This window comes from Ahaetulla prasina, chromosome 2 (assembly GCF_028640845.1).
Source record: "Ahaetulla prasina isolate Xishuangbanna chromosome 2, ASM2864084v1, whole genome shotgun sequence".
NCBI classification, from domain to species: Eukaryota; Metazoa; Chordata; class Lepidosauria; order Squamata; family Colubridae; genus Ahaetulla; species Ahaetulla prasina.
In genome coordinates, this window is record NC_080540.1 from 175,887,302 (window position 1) to 175,901,337 (window position 14,036).

Below are 14,036 nucleotides of genomic sequence, written 5' to 3' on the forward strand. Positions count from 1 at the left end.
GAGCATGTGCGTGATGCACACAGAGAAAGAACAGGGCTTGCCCCAAGACACCACAACACTTCTTGTAGCATTCTGACTCCCCTTGCAAACCCTGAGGAAGCCTTTGTCATTTTTAAGTGCGTATGCATCTTGCAACTCACCAATCTTCCACCGTATTTAATTGTGGCTCAGCATGTCACTCGGGAATCACCAGACTAGACAGACTGAAGTTAATCCCAAGAGGATCCCCTTTTTTTTTTTTGGCCTCAGAAATAATGTCTCCTCCTGATTTTGTTTTTTCTTCCTGAGTAGGGTCTGCACTGTGTGCCAAAAGCTATCACAGATCAGGATTTTGCATATATTGTAGCTCCTCACTTGCTGGGCGGTGAAATCCTGCTGACAAAAATTCTCTAAACAGTCCATGTGGACAACCCCGTCCTTCCTCCCCTAACAGGCTGGTAAAACCAGATTAACTTGTGCCGAAGAGACTCCCTGCCAATTTGATGACATTTCAAAGAGACAAAGGAAGTTTTCTTTCCACTCGGTCAGCTAAATACTTGCAAGGGGAACTGGGATTCTGATTACTGTTAGTAGGTAGGCGTTGGGAGCTTTGGGCCGGATGAAGTTGCTGTAAAGACGAGTAATTATGTAGCATATGCATTAGGGCAAACTACATTCGGAGCAGCTAGAAAATTGCTAGAAAATCAATACTGTATCCCTGCTACACAACGTTGCTGCTACAACTAACCATCAGGTAAAGGCATAAATTCAATCCCAACTCAATGTCAAGAAGAAGAAACAGCAGCAGGAGAAGCAGATGACGCAGGGACACATGTTCGTATGCCTCACCTTCCCAAGCTTCTCCCTGCTACAGCAATCTATAATCTGGTTATTTTACTGCCTGAAGTGGAGGCCAAATGCCACAAGGCTTCTGCATCATCCAGGCCCCAGATCCTGCCTTTCTTTCCATCATTTCTCTGCCCTCACCTTCCCTCAGGCTTTTTGTCACCAGAAACCAAAGGCTTCGCCCTGCTGGGCTAAGCACTGTCCACATGGATTGGGGTGGACTGAGGTGCTAGAACGAGAGGGGGGGAGAGCAAGGGATGGGACTTCCCTCCCAACCCTTCAGATTCCAGTTGGGATCTAGCATTGGGGAAGGTGATTAAGAGTCCCTCGATCTCCCTCCTTCAGTGAATTCATAGCACAGCCATAAAGAAGGACACAGAAAGGAGCCACTGAAGGGAAAAACAAATAACAGGGAAGACCTCAGATTCTACTTTGATTGCTGCTGCTGCTGCATGTGATAATTGGAGTTAAACATTTGCTGTCTCTTATTTCTTTGTAGACAAAGGGCCTCCAGAGGCAAATCAATGGGAATGGGGTGGAGAGATTAAAAAAAAAACCCTGGAAACTAAATCTAATCCCAGATGTTTCACAACCTCAGCTGGGGCCAGGATAGGCAAGGCAAGCTTTGTCACGAAGGCAGTCACAATACAAAGTGGCAATATGGGAACGCAACTGTGCAAAAAACCAGTACTTCAGACCAAGTCTCCCTGGCTTTTTCTTGTAAACCAGACAGAGGGATGCTGTCAAAAAGGGAGCATTTGGTGAGGAGCCTCTCCCCACTGACTCTACTCTGATTATTCCTCTGTTCCAGGCTGTTGTCTAAACACACAAATGGGAAAGTGATTGTTTTCCTCCCTCTTCACTCCAGTAGTGGAATTCCCAGCCTTACTTTGCACATACTCTTATCGCCCTTTTGAATTACCCAGAAAACGGAGCCATCTGCCTACTAAAGGAGGGAAAGGAAGAGGACCCACTTATTCAACATCTGGGCTGGAAATCAAGCCATCTGTCTCTCCTTCTCTCTCCCCTGTTTCATCTCCCCCCACTTCGGGGGGTGGGGGGGCAGGAAGCAAGGGACTACTGGAGTTTATAGTAACTCTTCTCTCACCCCTTCCCTCCTAGTAACAGCTGGAAGGAAGCAAAGAGAATAAATGTAGCAACATTCCAAAATCCCAGGAGAAAGCTTGAGAGGCACTCACAGAAGACAATGGCACAGGGGTGGAGCTGCTGGAGACAAAGGAAGCTCTACATGCACGCACACAAACATACACAACTATCCATGTATCTATCTATGTATCTATTTATGTATCCATCCATCCCTCCCTCCATCCATCCGTGAAGAATTCAGGAGTCTTGTTCCAAATATTCAAATATATTTGGGTTGGCATAGCAGAACCACCTGAGTCAAAGCATTACTACAGGTTGTGATTACTTTCAAGTAATGACCCAGAAGAAAAAATCATCCATCATAAATGGCATTTTTCAGAGTCAACTTCAACTTACAATCTGCATAAAAGGAAGAGGTAAAGGTACTCCTCGTATGTATGTGCTAATCGTTCCTAACTCTAGGGGGCGGTGCTCATCTCCGTTTAAAAGCCGAAGAGCCAGCGCGTCCAAAGACGTCTCCGTGGTCATGTGGCCAGCATGACTAAACGCCAAAGGCTCACGGAATGCTGTTACCTTCCCACCAAAGGTGGTCCCTATTTTTCTACTTGCATTTTTTACGTGCTTTCAAACTGCTAGGTTGGCAGAAGCTGGGACAAGTAACAGGAGCTCACCCCGTTACGTGGCATTAGGGATTCAAACTTCTGAACTGCTGACCTTTCGATCGACAAGCTCAGCGTCTTACCCACTGACCCACCCTGTCCCTATACAACCCGCATACACCCATGCTAGTCCCAGAGATAGAACCCAGGGATTTCTACACCCCAGAGGACTCCCAATCACCCTCTTAAATCTCCCCTCTAGACCATTTCACATCCATACCCTCCCAGTGCTTACCAACCGGCTGTGCTGGAGACATTTCAGCTCCCACATGGTAGGATCAAGCCGCAGGACTCCACAGGCATCCCTACTGGAGGAGGAACGAGATAAGACAGGGTGCCAGCGACATGGAAAGGGAGTTTGCCATGGTGCTTCAAGGCTGCATCAATGGCTGCTGTGATAACCCTCCCCGATCAAAGTCTCCACTGTTCCCATCTTGACTGTGCCATCACAGAGCCACACGGGGCTAAAGGGTCCATTATCCCACTGACACAGAGTGCTCACAGCTCCGATACATGGCACTGACAACCCAGAGAAAATGGAATGGGGTGGGGAAAAGCAGGGTCTGGAAGCACAGAATGAAGGCCCTCGCCGGAGTTCGGAGAAAGAAAGCAGTTATTGCCTGCTGGGATATCAGCTGAGTGGAAAACTGTGAGGAGCAGCTAGAGGACAGGTCAGGACATGGGGTTGAGTTGAGCTCCTCTACAGAGAACAGAAGGATCCTTTGTGATTTGTTTGTATGGCGTTGTTGATCAATTGGAGGGGGCAAATAGAGAGATGCCTGATTTGCTAGCATTGAGAGACCCTTTTTCACTTTGGCGATGATGGTGATATTTTGTTCTTTGGTTTTTAGTCTCCGGAAGAAAACCTCATTCACCAGCCCAAGACGGACCAGAGACTTTGCAATTAGCAAAAAGATTAAGCCAGCTGAGGCCAGGCCAAACCATTGCACGCAGAAGACCGGGACACCCTTATCCTCCCAATTTTGAATTTGACTTCCAAATTTCTCTGGCTTCTACCGAGGCAAAGAAATAGTAATACTAGACGTCTCAAGCTCTAGGCCTCCCAAGTGTTTAAAATTCCCTGGACAAATTGTCAGCAGAGCTCGTGCAAAATGAATGCAGGCTGGCTCCTGAGGAATCAAAGCCTTGCTGATTCCTAATCTAATGCCAACAACATAAGGCAATTGTATTAGTCCACCATTGGTTGGTGGGTGCGTGAAAGGGGTTAGACTTGACTGAACATGCCTTTGAGTGTCTGACCATACGCCACCAACAATCCAAACTACTCCAGATCTGATTTCCCCCTTAATCCTTGGAAGCAGCCTCTCTCCCCTCCCACATTTAACAATTTCCAGGCAACCCAAATGATTCTTCTATCACTGGCTTCAGGAAGCTGAAAAATCTGGGAGATTTGGCTGAAACAGGGAGAAGGACTGGACATTTCTACAAGAGAAGGGAGGGGAAGGGCTTGAAGTCAAACAGGAGCCAACCTATGTAGGGAACAGGATTTGGGAAGGTCTTCCTTCATCTAGGGTGGCCTGAGTTACATGGCCTTTCCTGCTACTGCTGATATTTCCTGTAGATTCTGTGCTACATCTGCCCTGGTGGCAACTGAGGCCTCCCTCATTTGCAAGAAAGAGAGCTTGAAAAGGTGTCAAGGTCAGCAAGAAGCTGCAGTTCCTTGGCGGGCACCCAGCACAGCCGCCCCCACAGCGGGAAGCAGGCATGGGGAGAGCTATGCCAGTCTACGTGCTGCTGAATGCCCCCTTTGTCTGCCTCACAGTAGGGGGGCAGAGATAGCGCCACCCGTGATAAGAGTCCAGAGACTCTTCACTTAAGGAGTTCGGGGCTAGTCGGCTTAACTAGTCGGCTTAACTCTCGAGCCTCCCAGAGCTTGACCCAAAAGGATAGGAAAGAAGGGCAGCCTCATCAAGGCACCCATGTATGCTCCACTCCAGGCTCATCCTCACCCACATGAATGCATAGGAAAGAACGCTGTCTCAAAAGGCAGAGAAACACACAACCCAGCAGGAGAAAAGCGACATAGTTCTTTTTTTTTTAGTGCCTTCTAGGGTAAGAGAACAGGAAAATACACAAAGGACTGAAAGAAGGTCAAAGCAAGTCAGAATGTAAAGGAGAAAAAAAAGAGAGACAATAGTATATATAGGCAGATGGGAAGGTAACGAACGCTGTTTGGGGCAGAAGCTGGTAACTTGCCACAAAATGTTCTGTTTCCTGACTCCAGAAGCATTAAATTTTAGAGCTCACGGCAATTGCTTCACTGAGCTCAAAGGCACACAAAGTTCCCCTCAAAAGAGCCCTTGAGATCTTTGCCCATTTTAGTTCTCTTCCACATACAAACATACCCCATACAAACAGACACACAGACACAGACACACACACACTCCAGCATGTCAGCCAGCATCCCTTACTTACAACAGCTGCAGGCACTGGGCACACACCTGTTCCTTGAGTGGGAAAGCAGGTTCTCCCTTCACCTGGAAGGTGCTTGGTGCTGCTGCCTTTCTACAGGCTGCTCTGCTCGGCACCAGGTGATACAGTGGCGAACCCAACCCACCACCCAACGTCACTAAACGCCCACACCATCAAAAAACGGTGGGCGGCCGCTGATAATTCCTCACATGCAGCAGCAAGTGGGTTTGAAGCCACAACGCAGCTGAACACCAGAATTGCGTATCCAACAAGTGCCTGGCACTGAGAGTTAGGACTGAGACACATCCTTCCTTGCTGAGAAAGAGCATGTGCATTGGGCATCAGCAGACAAAGGGCAACCCCTAAAATCAGATTCTCTGGTGGGGCTGAAATTCAACTCTGCCATCCAGATCCAGGGCAATCTTAAAGAGGGAGGAAAGAACAAGAAAGAAAATGGGGAGGGGAGGGTGTCACTATGTTTGTTATACAATTTAAGTAGACATCATGCCCGCTTTGCTGGTAGATAGAAAACACAGGCGCTAATTCCTCACCCAAGAGGGGGAGAAAGAGAATAATAATGCTTGGAGTTAGAATCATGTGAAACCCTCACTTCTTTGGCATCACTATCAGCCCCTGTTTAACTAAGCAAAAACTTTTGGAGGGAAGGTGGGGTAGCAAGATGGACATTTTGCCCCTCCTCTTTCCCCTTCCCCTGTAGCTTCACACCCCTTTGAAAAGACTAGCAACCAACAAACACCACTGTTAGTCTAATAGCTGTGTAATTATATAGCCGAGTCTGTTTGGGACTTGTTCCTGGTCAATAGCAGACGCCCACCTCACCCACACAAGGCAGATGCACAATTGTTCACCCTAAGAAAACATCACAAACTATATTACACCTGAGTGCCCAGGAACAGACGCTGCCTCTAAGCAACAGCCCAACCCCTCATGAGTCTGCCTGAAGCAGTTCCCATTCTAATAGCCCCCACTTTATGACATTCCCCCCCCCCAGGCATATACAGCCCCCACTTTACTAAAACTTTCTAAATAGGTTTAAGACAAACCAGTTGGTCCCAGCTGAATGACTGCAGGCACCTGCCTTGGGTTTTAGCTTTGCTCTGGATGGTTGGTTTTGGCATTGATTGGATTTAGTTTATTACTACATTTCTTTTGGATTGGTTGGCGTTGTCAGCTGCCTTTGGTTTTGGGAGAGTGGGGTAGTTTATAAGTACTATAAAATAAATAACCCAAATTTGCTAGGTCCATTAACACTATTGCTCTAAGCCACATAAGCCGAAGTTTACCAACCAGAAAAGTTGGGCTCATGCACTAAAGCCAAAGCCAAGCAAATGACTTTGCGGGTCAAGGCAATGTGTGAATCCAGCAGAGTGGGAGGAGGGGAGAAAGAAGGGGGAATGGAAGCAGGACTTCTCTAAATTCAGCAAATGGTGAATGGGTGTGGCAGTTTTTCCAGATTGCTCACTTACTCTTCCAATTGTTCCCTCCTTGATTGGTATTTTTAAAAATACCTTATGTTTAGGCTTCTGTGGTTTGGCAAGGGAAAGAAAGACCTAGAAGATAAGTCTTTGGACCACTTCATACATCTACTATGAAAATAATCCTTCATAGTAACAGTAGGTTTGCACATAAAACAGCTGATGTGCAGAACAGGGTGCGAAAGAAAGCCAAGTTGTGACCAGGATTCCAGGACCCGTGTCACCAAGCTAAGGTCAGGTAGGGGACAGCATCTTAAATAATTTATTTTTCATTAAAAAAAAAAAAGTTATAAAGCAGGATTGTCTGTTCAGAGATGAATGCAACTTCTTCATGTACCCTGTGAAGAAGCTTTATGATGATTGGGACTTTTCAATGCCAAAGGCTATCTCTGTTCTGGGTTGTGTTGGCCACACTTTTTTTTTTTTTACAGGCAAAACTGAACTACAGCCAACTACTGTCATTCTTCAACGGGGATACTATAATCCCCCTGGCACAGCCACCTGGCATCCTCCCTCTGTCCTGCAAGTGGAAGGACCAGCTTGTCTGTGTATCCAAGCTGGACTTTCTGGTGTTGCAGATTTGATATATCCAGGAAGGCCAGCATGAGGGGAGAAGATTGGCCAAGCCAAAGAATTCACCCCCGCACCTCTCTCTCCCCCTCTATCAAGAATACCATTTCCCCCCCCCCATTTTCCTTCTTGTTTTGTTGGGAGGAAAAGAAGCATTTCTGTGGCTAATGCTAGCCATAGTGCTGACAAGTTTCAACAGGCCTGAAAACACCAACTATGGATGGCGTAGACCTCCTCATATCTGAAGTGTGGGTCTCGTATGGGAAATGCAGTGTGCATTTCTTTGGGGATAACTCAATCTACTTTCAAATCTGCAGGAAAGAACCCTTTTTGCAAATTAATCTCTCCTCCTATATCCACTTAGAAAAAAAACAAACAACTCACCAGTAATCCTTTCTTGTACAGGATATTTCACAAAATCATAATTAAGGTGAATGTTCCCCAGGCAGTTATAGTACATGATTTTCATAAACCTGTTCTCAGTTCTGTAGTTTTTGTAGTCAGCTCAAGTTAACAATTGCAGACAAACTGCAAAGCACATTCCCACCCAACAACAGAGCCTAACACAGATGGGGGTGGGGGTGGGGAACACACCAAATCCGAGGTTTTTTTTCTTTTCTTTCAAAAGGCAGAATATTTGCCTTCTTTTCTTCCAGTCTCCAAATTGGGCAATTTTCTCCCAGGCACTTTTCAACTTCGTCTACTTTGAGAAGCGCCCTTCCAAGGAATTTAACGTTCTAGATGGGGAGGTGAGTAACGCGGGCGAAGAAAAACTCGGGTGAGAACAGATGATAAAGATGAAGGAAAAAGAATGTCTGGAGCGAGCAGAGAGGGGCGCTGAGTGAAGGGAGGGAAAGCTGTGGAAATAGGTGTGGAGCGGCGGAATGCTTGGAGAGCGATCAAGAGAAAAGGGAGTGTTGCTGGAAAGAGAAAGAATCGCTAAAGAAGGCAGCAAAGGGGGAAGGGGGTCCAACGGATGGGTCGCCTCTGGGAAGCAGAGCGACTGCTTCGGGGTATTCTTTGTCCGGTTCTTTTTGCACCCCAGTTGGGACTCGAGCAACAGCTCGGAGCGGGGAGCAGAACAGAGAACCCGCGTTGCAGGAAGGCATGAACATCGCTGGAGGTATGGAACACATGCGATCCTAAGAAAAGGTCCTCGAGGTTGCCCGAAGGCGCATCCTACAGCTTCTTTCCTCCCTCCCTCCCTCCTTCCTTCCTTCCCCGCCAGCGCTACCTACCTGGCCAGCGAAGTTCAGGAGAACTTGCGACCGTCCGCCGCTCAGTCAGGAGCCGCTCCCGGGCAGCGGCACCCCCCACGCCACTCCCCCCCACAATGCACCGCTGCCAACTCTGAAGTCTCTCCTCGGCCGTCCGCAGCCCATTCCAAGCTAAGCCGAGGCGAGGCGAGGCGAGGCGAGCCGCCACCTCCCCAAGCCCGAAGGCCGGCTAGAACTGGAGAGTCAGGAGCGCCCCCTGCTGACTAAAGTGAATTACGGGCGTTCCAGGGAGTTGAGGTAGTCCTCAACGTACCACAATCGAGCCCGAAATTTAGCTTGCTAAGTGTGAGAGAGTTGTTAAACGAGGTTTGCCCCATTTTACAATCTTTCTTGCCACATTTGTTAAGGGAATCGCTGCAGTTTTTAAGCTAGCGATACGGTTGTTAAGTGAATCTGGCTTCCCCACTGATTTTATTTATTTATTTATTTATTTCGATTTTTATACCGCCCTTCTCCCGAAGGACTCAGGGCGGTGTACAGCCAAGTAAAAATACTATATAAACATTGAAAGAAATTAAAAAAAACATATTATAATGTGGCCGAAATAATTAAAACAATTTAAAATCTTAAAATATAAATAACCCCAATAAAATCTCAATCCAGTCCCGCTTGAATAAATAGGTGCGTTTTCAGCTCACGGCGAAAAGTCCGAAGATCAGGCACTTGACGTAAACCAGGGGGAAGATCATTCCAAAGCGTAGGAGCTCCAACAGAGAAGGCCCTTCCCCCTTCATTTTGCCGACATTTTGCTCATGTGACGGTCGCAAAAGGGGATCACGTGACTCCAGGTGTCCTAAATGGGAGTCAGTTTGTTAAGCAGCCGAATGTAAATCACGTGACCCCGGGGATGTTGCAACGGTCGTAAGTGTGAAAAATGGGTCCAGTGCCGCTGCAACTTTGAATGGTCACTAAACGAACTGTGGTAAGTCGAGGACTACCTGCATTCAGTCTAGCCGCCGGATCTTTGAATGTGCAACCTGCACAACAGATTTGGGCAGTTTTAAGATGATTTCAGTTCTGTAACAAGCAGCCCATTTTTGTATCCCTCCTTCCTCAAAATCTAAATGGGGAGAAATAGCATAGATGCAAAAACCGTCTCTTCCCTTTATTGAGCTTTGCTCCCTCAGGATTTGGTGCTGATGGCTCATTAGGTTACCCTGATTGCCAAGATCCGGACTACCATTAAAGGGCAACCAAGAGATTTAGGATGTTCCACACTCCCCTGCTGCCATCTAGTGGCCATCGGATTTTTGTGTCCCAAATCTGGTCACCAACTATGTTAGTTTAACAATGGCTGTCTTCCTTGGATTTGGTTCTGACATAGGTTCCCATCACCTTACCAATAAAACAGATATTTGCCCTGGTTTAATTGTTTTCCTGTACATTGCGGAGACTTGGATGACCACTGTAGTGCCTTTCAACTTCATAATTCTTGGACTCTATTGTATGTACTTGCATCCTAATCTTGCTCCAGAATGCCAGCATTCTAAATTGTTATGGGCTGTTTTCAGCTACATTGTCTATGTTCACCCTTTAGTTTTAATTTAGATTGGACTCGGGTTTCCAAGCATGGACCTGCCGTATGTGCTTTCAAAGTTTCCAGAAGAGACATTTTGGAGAAAAGTTTGTACAAACTGTGCACAGATAATCTCCAGAATTCTATTTGTATACACAAGTGGTCCAATAATCTGTGCGTGTGTTCATAGCTACTGCCAGTGGGAAGAAGGAAAGGAGAGAGGATTGGACAGGAGACTGAGATAGATAAGCAGAAGAAATGTAAGGCGGATAAACATCTCTTTGTAACTCTTCAAAGGACACAGATAAACCTCCAAGTGCTTCAAAGACCCTCTAAAAGGATGCAAATGACCAGCTGTCTCTAAGGACTATAAATCCTTCCATTCCCCACTATCCTGTCAGAGCTGAAGAAGCTTCTTGGATGAGAAGTGAAACACCTTCAAAAGAAAAAACAAGAAAGACCAGTTGCCTCCTGAAAAAGCACCTTTTGGGCAAGCACGACCTGGATGACTGAGAATCGCTACGGATCCCTTTGTAACCTGTCTATAAATATGGATGCAATCACTGTAGGCTTTTCAACCAAGGATATGGAACAGCCCTGAAATGTACCGACATTACGGGTTCATCTGCACAGCAACGTGCTTTCCTCCCATCCTAGAGATATGAGAAAAGCAAATCAGTGGAAGAAAAGCTTCCCCCACAGTTTTTTTCTTTCCCTGTGCCTTAGCAACAAGGTCAGGATTTCTGCTGCTCTCATAGAAAGTAATACGGGTTATTTTCAGGCAGCAACTGGGGCCCTGCTGGGTTTGGGAAAAAGGCATCTCGATGTGTGGCAAGCGATTCCCCCATCTGATCCCAAACCAGGAGGCTTTACTGGAGCCATTCTGGAGTTTCCTCAATTCTTCTTTGATTAAGAAGCCATGAAACTTGTGTGGGGTTATATCTCTGGGCTGGATTCAGTGGGACTTCTGGTCCGGTGAGATTGCCTGTAAGATGACATTGGGGAGGGGAGAGAACACATGGAATTACAATGAGTTGCTGTCTGGTTGTGTAAAATGGAGGAGGTACAACAAATGAAGTGCCATTCCATGGCCAAAGAGAAAAAGATAGCCGCATTACACTGGAGTTGTAAAGACCGCTGCATCTCTGCTACAATATTTAATTACAGAGTTACCTGAGGCTCTGCTTAGGGAAGGAACTACATCCAAAGTATATTTAAAGTAGGGGTGAAAATTACTTACCTTCCTTACTGGCTCAGAAGTTCACACGCCGTGCGCACACTCTCGCTTCACTCACACACGGACATCACATGTGCACACAGATCTGTGCATGTGTAAAAAACAGGTTACTTCCTGGTTAAAACCAGGAAATAATGACAGCTGGGCAGGGGGTGTTGCCGGTGGTTCGGCGATCGCTACCGGATCGCCGAATCAGCGCCCACAATATCACGAGATGCGGTCAGAACCGGGAGCATTTCATCCCTGGTTTAAAGTATTTGGAATATTTCAAAGGCTCAGAAGTGACATATTTTTCATTGAAGGCAGCACAGTACAACAACAGAGCGGAAATATAATACTTTTCAATTTCCTCTGAAGCTCTTGTTTCTTGGGTCATTGATGGACATTCCATAGAGGAAAAATAATATAGAATAATAAAAAAATGCCCATGGAATGCAAGGAGAAGAAAGAAAGTCCAACCATCTGTCCCCAACCACCCAGATCTCAATAAGGCTCTGCATTTACTACCCAACGAATGGAATTTCCACTCAGGAAATCAAGGATCAAGCAATGGACTGCAACAGAAAAGATTGAGAAAATATTGGTAGATTGCAAAAAAGCTCAAGCAGGTAAGCCACAGTTGTTTCTGGTGCAGAAAATAATTTTTGCAATGAGTTTGGAAAATTGCACTAGACTTTTACCAAATCCAACCTGAGTTCTAAAGAAATAGGATCATTCCCTTTTCACCAATTGTAAGACTCAGGGAAGTCCAATTTTTCTGCTATTAGTCCCTACAAAATCAGCATCCTTAATTTTGCCAATTGGAAAATATTTATTTATTAACTTTGATTTTTGTATAAGCTTTTAGAATTGCCTGTCTTCAGAGTTCTATCCAACTGTCATTTCTTTTACTTTTTCCAGGTAAAATTTCTGCCACCACCGCAAATTTATTTTGCATAGTTACGTCACTCCTGAATGTACATTGCTTGTAATTATTGCTCATTCCAATCTGTCTCTCCAGATCGTCTCACCTCCTGTACCAGGAAATGTCTCCTGCTTCTCTTTCCCCTGATCTATGCAGTCACAGTGGCAGAACAATGATCTTATCACTCAATGTCCGCTCTTAAAATCTGTGGTAAAACTGCCCCCAAGCAGCTTTTCAAGGTTTCGTTCTGAAGTGAAGACCCCTTTCTTAGTGTAAGGCACTGGGCGTCTCTATGTTGGGTAGGGGGTAGCCAAGTAATGTTAGTTTAGACAGGCAACCCTTCCATAATGTGTTCGTTTTTCTGCTCCTCCTACCTGGCTTCATTGATGTTAGGGAAGGAAGGGCATCTCAACCAGGTTAAGACAAGCATATTCATGATTATTGCAAAGGCAACTGATTTGGGAATGTGCCAGTTGACGCTTTCCCCTCAAGTTCTTCTGCTGCTTAGGAGAGATGAGGTAACAATAATGCTTACTTTTTTTTATTTATTTGAATTTATATCCTGCCCTTCTTCGAAGTCTCAGGGCGGCTTACATTGTGTTAAGCAATAATCTTCATCCATTTGTATATTATACAAAGTCAACTTTTATTGCCCCCAACAATCTGGGTCATCATTTTACCTACCTTATAAAGAATGGAAGGCTGAGTCAACCTTGGGCCTGGTGGGACTTGAACTTGCAGTAATTGCAAGCAGCTGTGTTAATAACATTTACTTACTTACTTATCACTACCCTAAATCACCCGGCTTCCTTGGTGACCTGCTCCTAATACAGCAGCTTTCCTGTCTTGGATCCTTTTTTTTTGCTGGGTCAGACTAAAATTTTACCATTGCTTTCCTGATGGTTGTTTTTCTTACACTAGGGCTGGAAAAGACTCAGCAAACAAGCATAAAAACAGTGGATTGAGGGCATCCATGATGTGTCCATGATGTGTGCATGCATTGTACTGCTGTCAAGGGCATTTCGGTGCACAGTGGGAAAATAAACACGGTGGGCACCAGAGGATACTACAGCACTCCGGAGGGACCTGTAACTTGCAGTTGCTCCTTCAGTCATGGTTCCTGCAAGGGGAAGCCATGGCCAAGAATCCCTTGACCCAGCTATGGTGGTACCAGGTGCACCCCTTTCTGGAGCAAAAACGGCTCTGGCAACAGTAACTCATAACTTTATCATCTCTAGACTGGATGTATTTTATCTGCAACTGTCCTTGAAGACTACCTAGCAACTGGTGTAGGATGCTTCCTGCACAAGCAAGAATTACTCAGCAATATATCACCAGTACTCAGTGCCACTTCAAGGGTGTATGGCACCCCAGGCCACATTTGTTGATGGCGCCATCTCCCACTCATGGGAAATTTGCATTTTGGAAGGAAGGGCTACAACCCTATACTTTGATGCCTAACATATTGGTTGTTAAATAAAGCAGTCAGTAATGAAACTGTGTTTATGATATACTGTAACTTTAGATTTCTTTGAATTCAATTGAATACTTCATTTGGCCAATTAGACCATTAATTGTGATTAGACACACAAGGAATTTGTCTCTGGTACAGAAGCTCTTGGTGTGCATGCAAAGCAAAGTAACAACAACAACAACTTGAACAACTTAAAAAATATGATTTACCTGTATCCAAAAAGTCATGGGAACATAAAGTGGAAAAAATTATAGAAAATGAGAAGGTGAAGATCTTGTGAGACTTTTGAATCAGACGGATTGTCATTTGGAACACAACACGCCAGATATCACAGTTGTCAAAAACCGAAACGTACAATTTATTGACATCACGATACCAGGAGATGCCAAAGAAAAAGAACTGGAAAAAATCATGCAATATCGTGACCTGGCCATTGAAACTACGCGATTATGGATGAAACATGTAACAGTGATACCCATTGTCATCGGGACACTCGGTACCACGTCCAAGAATTTTATAAGATACATCAACAAATTGC

General features: G+C 45.5%; 1 protein-coding gene across 5 annotated transcripts in view; it reads right to left on the reverse strand.

The window, feature by feature from the left end:
• Window positions 1-8,459, reverse strand: part of PLXNB3 (plexin B3) — a 65,346-nt gene extending 56,887 nt beyond the window's left edge. The window contains exons 1-2 of one of the 5 annotated variants that reach the window (XM_058167477.1): window positions 8,329-8,415; window positions 2,827-2,896 (exon numbers count right to left, since the gene is read on the reverse strand). In XM_058167477.1, coding sequence (XP_058023460.1) covers window positions 2,827-2,862 — 36 coding nt within the window. In that variant the 5' untranslated portion in view covers window positions 2,863-2,896; window positions 8,329-8,415. Of the gene's footprint in view, window positions 1-2,826; window positions 2,900-8,328 lie in introns of all 5 variants that reach the window. The other 4 variants (XM_058167478.1, XM_058167479.1, XM_058167480.1 and 1 more) reach the window with 4 other exon arrangements.
• Between the last annotated feature and the right edge of the window lie 5,577 nt (window positions 8,460-14,036).